Raw genomic sequence first — 4,491 nt, forward strand, 5'->3', positions numbered from 1 at the left:
CTGAGAAACTTCTGAACTCCTCTGAAATACCCAGAGCTGTACCACATCCCATTTGGAGTCACGGATACCTCGAGTAAAGCCAAGCTGAGCCCAGGCAGTGAAAACAAGAGGCTGCTCTTAGAGAAATCAGTCTCTGACATAACTCTTTAGTAGTTCATGCTGGATGTGGCCTCCTGAAGGACAGCTCTTTCAGAGCTGATTGCTAGCTTGGGTTCAACGCGCGTGCTCTGCGTCGGCCTGGTGATGGTGGCCACGTTTCCGTAATTAGCCTCTTTGTTATTACAGGCTGGCGTTAGCTGACTCTGCCCTTTCTAGCTCAGTGCTTCCTGGCGTGCACTCGGCTGTTTGTTGCAGCTGGGTGGGATGCTGACACGTGCGTGGAGGGAGGGGCGGTGTTTCATCTATTGCCAGGGTGATGGAAACGAGAATTTGGCCTAAGACACCTAAATCTGCATATCCAAACGCAGCTTCGTGTACTGGCTTTGGGACGAAGACTGTTGGGAGTTTTGTTTATTTTGTGTTGAATAAGATGTGAGAGTTCAGTATCTAAAGCATTAGGTAAATACGATTGATTCCATTCAGAGCTCCCATCTTCTGGGATGCAAAAGACAAGACGCAACAGAGCTCCCTCCCTCCTGCCCCGGCGTTTATCCCATCCAAGCTCTGATGGGACGCAGTTGGCCCCTGTTTGGGACACATCTGCCGCCCCTGCCACACGAGCATCCGCGGGGCTCCTCCACCCTTGCCAAAATGCTGCTTAAACCTGGTGTTGAGTGGGCAGAGGGGGGGAGCAGGGCCGTAAACAGCCAGTTCTTCAGCCAGCTGAAGCACTGAAATCCTCCTCACCCGTTCCTCCTGTCACCCAAACGGCTGCTGTGTTGCCTTTAGTTAGGACTCTTCTGCAAGACTCTCTGGGGACTGTAAGCAGGGTGTTTGTTCTGTTCGGGGAGGCCAGACAAGTTTCCGACAGCAGGAGGGTTGTTGGGGTTTTTTTTTATTGTTGTTGTTGTTGTTTTCAGCTCAGCTGTTACCAGATTCCTCGCCCTTATCACCGACTGAAATGCTGCAGTTCTTGCAGAGCACTGAAAGGGTTTAACTAATCCTCATTCCTTCAGAAACGACCTGTGTGAACTTTAAACTGTAGCGTTCTACTGAGGTGGCTGGTTGGCCAGACCGCTCCGCTGCAGGGCCCTGGCTAAACAAATCCTGAAGAACTGATGCCTTTAAAGAGGACCTTAACGTCTTTAATTTTTAACCAAAGAGCTAAAGATGTATCAAAATAAGAGATAACTGTGGGGAGTTAATAGCACCGACTCTTTCTTTTGGGAAGTTGCTTGGTCATATCTAGTATTTTGCACTGTTTATAGAAACGTGCCAAATAGGACTGGAAGAAAACTCTATCAGACTGAAACAGCTGCCGGGAATCTCCGAGGCTGGTCTCTTGTTTTCAGTCGCTGGCAGCAATCGATGGCGTGCAGCACTCTGTCAGTTAAGAAATCTGTGCTTTGAAAAATCTGACCTAAACGGAAAGGAAAAAGGATAGGGGAACTGGAAATTACCAGGGACAGAAGCCCTTTTGTCTCAATCTAACCGTTTTATCCATTTATTTCAGTCCCAAGGAACCAGTTTTAACTTCGCTGAAAGTTTCTCATGGTTGTGTCTTCCCTCCCAGGTACTCCCTTCCCCAAGAACTTCCTCCCGGTGGTGAAGAAGATTCTCTCCAGGCTCTTCCGGGTCTTTGTCCACGTCTACATCCACCATTTCGACAGGATCACCCAGATGGGGTCGGAAGCCCACGTGAACACCTGCTACAAGCACTTTTACTACTTTGTGAAAGAGTTCAATCTCATAGACACCAAGGAGCTGGAACCACTGGTGAGTGTCTGGGTGGGCTCGGGGCGCACATCGGTCTGTCGGGGTCTGCAGCCAGCGCAGAAGGGGTGGGCTGGGGGTGGAGGAGTCACAGAGGTCTCTGGTACTTTCTCAAAACTGGTTGCCCAAATTCAGGACATCGGTCGGCCTTGCGGTTTGGCCGTCAGGAAGCTGTGAGTCAGGACGTGCGGGCACAGCTGAGCCAGGGTCATTTGGGCACCGGTTGGGGGAAGTTGACTTGTTCTCCAGCAACCTCCTTGCGTTTCTAGCAGCTGGCTTGCCTGGTTTGCGTGCGCTGCGTGAGCCCGGCACTGTTAGCCACCCAGGATGTGGATGGCTAAAACCCCTCTCCCTGTGCTTACTTCCCATGCTGGAAAGCAGGGGTGACAACCACCACCTTCACAAGGAGTCTGGAGGATGGACAATGTGACCGGTTAGCCCTAGGAGGTGGTGATGGTCTTTCTAAAGCCGTAAGCAACAGAGCAGACCTGCAGAGCCGTCGGGCAGTGGAAGGGTGTCCTGCCGGTGCCTGGGAATGGGAGTGGTGGGGGGAACAGGGACCTGCCCAAGCTGGAGCTCTTAGTTACAGTGTCACCTGTCACCCAAAAAGGGTATTTACGACTAAACAAAGGTGAGGTTTTTTTCACCCACACCCTCACCTGGCAATCTGGATCTTCATTCATGCTCCCTTGTCTTTTCTGTCCCTTTGACAGAAGGAAATGACCTCCCGGATGTGCCACTGAGACCAGACCTTCCTGCTCCCGGCTCGGTGTCTCTTCCGAGGACGCCGAGTCCCACTCCCGTACTGGAGACGTGATTCAAGGGGAGAACAGAGACGTTTTGTTAAAGAAATCTCTATATTTTTAATGAGTTTCAATGTAAAACTGTGATATTGCAGGAATATTTTTTTAAAGATGCTCTAGATAAACTAGTTTTTTATAGTAATTTCTATAAAAAAAGAAAATATTTTGGGCCACTTGGTGGAAATGCTCGCTCTTTGAGGAGGGAAGAGCCACCCTGTACTGCCTCTTCCCTGTCCCCTCACTGCAGCGGCACCAAGCGATCCGAGCCAGATGCTTCAGATAGAGCCATGTCGTGTAGCTGGTGCTGCCATGGAAGCGGTACTTCCCTCCGGACACCCATTTCCCGCCCGTGAAGGGCGGTTACGTGGGGACTGGGGAAGAAATGCTGGTGTACGTGGATCCCCCGAGGTGCTGTTTGGTTCCAGCACCTCTTCCACTGGCTGTGAGTCCAGTTTTTGGACAGAGCTGCTTTTGTGCTCACCCTCCACTTGGCATCCCGTCCCCAAGGCTTGGCCCTCCTTGCTTTCCCTCTGAAAGAAGTTGGACTTGGGTTTCTTTCATGGCTAGACCAGCGCTGCCACTGCTAATGGAGGAGTCACTGCTGGGAGCGCTGCTGTTGTGAATCTGCTCTTGCCCCTTACACCAGCTCCGAGCTGAGCTTCTCCCCGTGCACGGCCCAGCTTGCGGCTCTGGGTGCTCTGTCCCCACGGGGGACGGGGATCCGCGCTGGCGGCATTAGGCCAAGCAGACCTGTGCCTCGTGGGAATGAGCAGGGGGAGGGTGCTGGGACAGGCGTCGGGAAGTCTTCTTCTCGAACACCTGCACTTCCCCATCTCCTTGTGGTACGCTGACCCTGCCGAGAAGGAACTGGGCTGCTTGCCCTCCAGCCTCACTTACTGGCTGCGCGTGGACCACTTTCTGCTTCCCGCTAGGGTACGGAGCCTTCTCCCTCTTCCTGAGCAGCACGTCCCCACTCAGCTGCACACATCTCGTAACCAAAGTCTGGTGTGCAGCCGGAGACCGCTAGCCTTGCCTGCTGCTTGCACAAGCAACTCCGCTGCGTGACGAGAGCTTTGCAGTGCCCCCGAGGTAGGTAGATAGGTCTACCTAGGATCTGGGGGGGCGTGGGGGAGCAGGGTTTACAGTAAGAGAAAAGGTTTCTATGAACAGTGATCAAACTGTACCACTAACCACTTCTTCCGTACAAAGTTTTTCTGTGTCCTAGAATCTCTGTACATATGTGACTCATTTCTTGTACTATCGTTAGGACACTCGTACAAATACCACTATAGTTCTCTGAAATGGAACCAATAAATTATGTTGTATTTACATAGCACGCCCCGATTGCTAAATGTCTCGTGATTACGCATTTGTCAGAGGCTTTCTATCAGCAAAGCAAACATGGTGTGTTTGGACTCCTGGGGAAGTACGCTGGAGAGCTGTTTCCTACAGTTGCTAAAAGCTCTTGGCTGTGTGCTCCTGGCTCTGCTGCCCTAAGGTTTGATTCCTCCTGCTCTCGAGGTGCCGGGTCCGGGCTGCTCCGAGCCCCACGCTTGTTCCCAGGGCTGTGGGGCAGAGCGGGCGGGTGCTGGAGCTCAACTAGCAGGCTGGGGTTGTCCTGACTTGTCTCTGCAATGTCCCTGTACCCTAGGGCTGATTCTCCCAGCTCTAAAACTTGGGTGGATGTGGGCAGGAGAGGCGAGTTCAAGCTTACCAGCTTGCTGACGGGCTCTTTGCCGCCGCTGAAAGGAGCTGTGGGCATAGCCGTTGAGGCTGACGGACTGGATTGGCCAAGGCTCTGCATTCAGGGTCCGCA

At 52.5% G+C, this 4,491-nt stretch overlaps 1 protein-coding gene across 1 annotated transcript in view; it reads left to right on the plus strand.

Moving 5' to 3' along the window:
• Positions 1-4,003, plus strand: part of MOB3A (MOB kinase activator 3A) — a 4,755-nt gene extending 752 nt beyond the window's left edge. Inside the window, exons 2-3 of the mRNA XM_009329059.1 lie at positions 1,673-1,875; positions 2,586-4,003. Coding sequence (XP_009327334.1) covers positions 1,673-1,875; positions 2,586-2,615 — 233 coding nt within the window. The 3' untranslated portion in view covers positions 2,616-4,003. The remainder of the gene's footprint in view (positions 1-1,672; positions 1,876-2,585) is intronic.
• Positions 4,004-4,491: the final 488 nt, after the last annotated feature.

Source organism: Pygoscelis adeliae, unplaced genomic scaffold, assembly GCF_000699105.1.
Source record: "Pygoscelis adeliae isolate BGI_AS28 unplaced genomic scaffold, ASM69910v1 Scaffold537, whole genome shotgun sequence".
Classification (NCBI taxonomy): Eukaryota; Metazoa; Chordata; class Aves; order Sphenisciformes; family Spheniscidae; genus Pygoscelis; species Pygoscelis adeliae.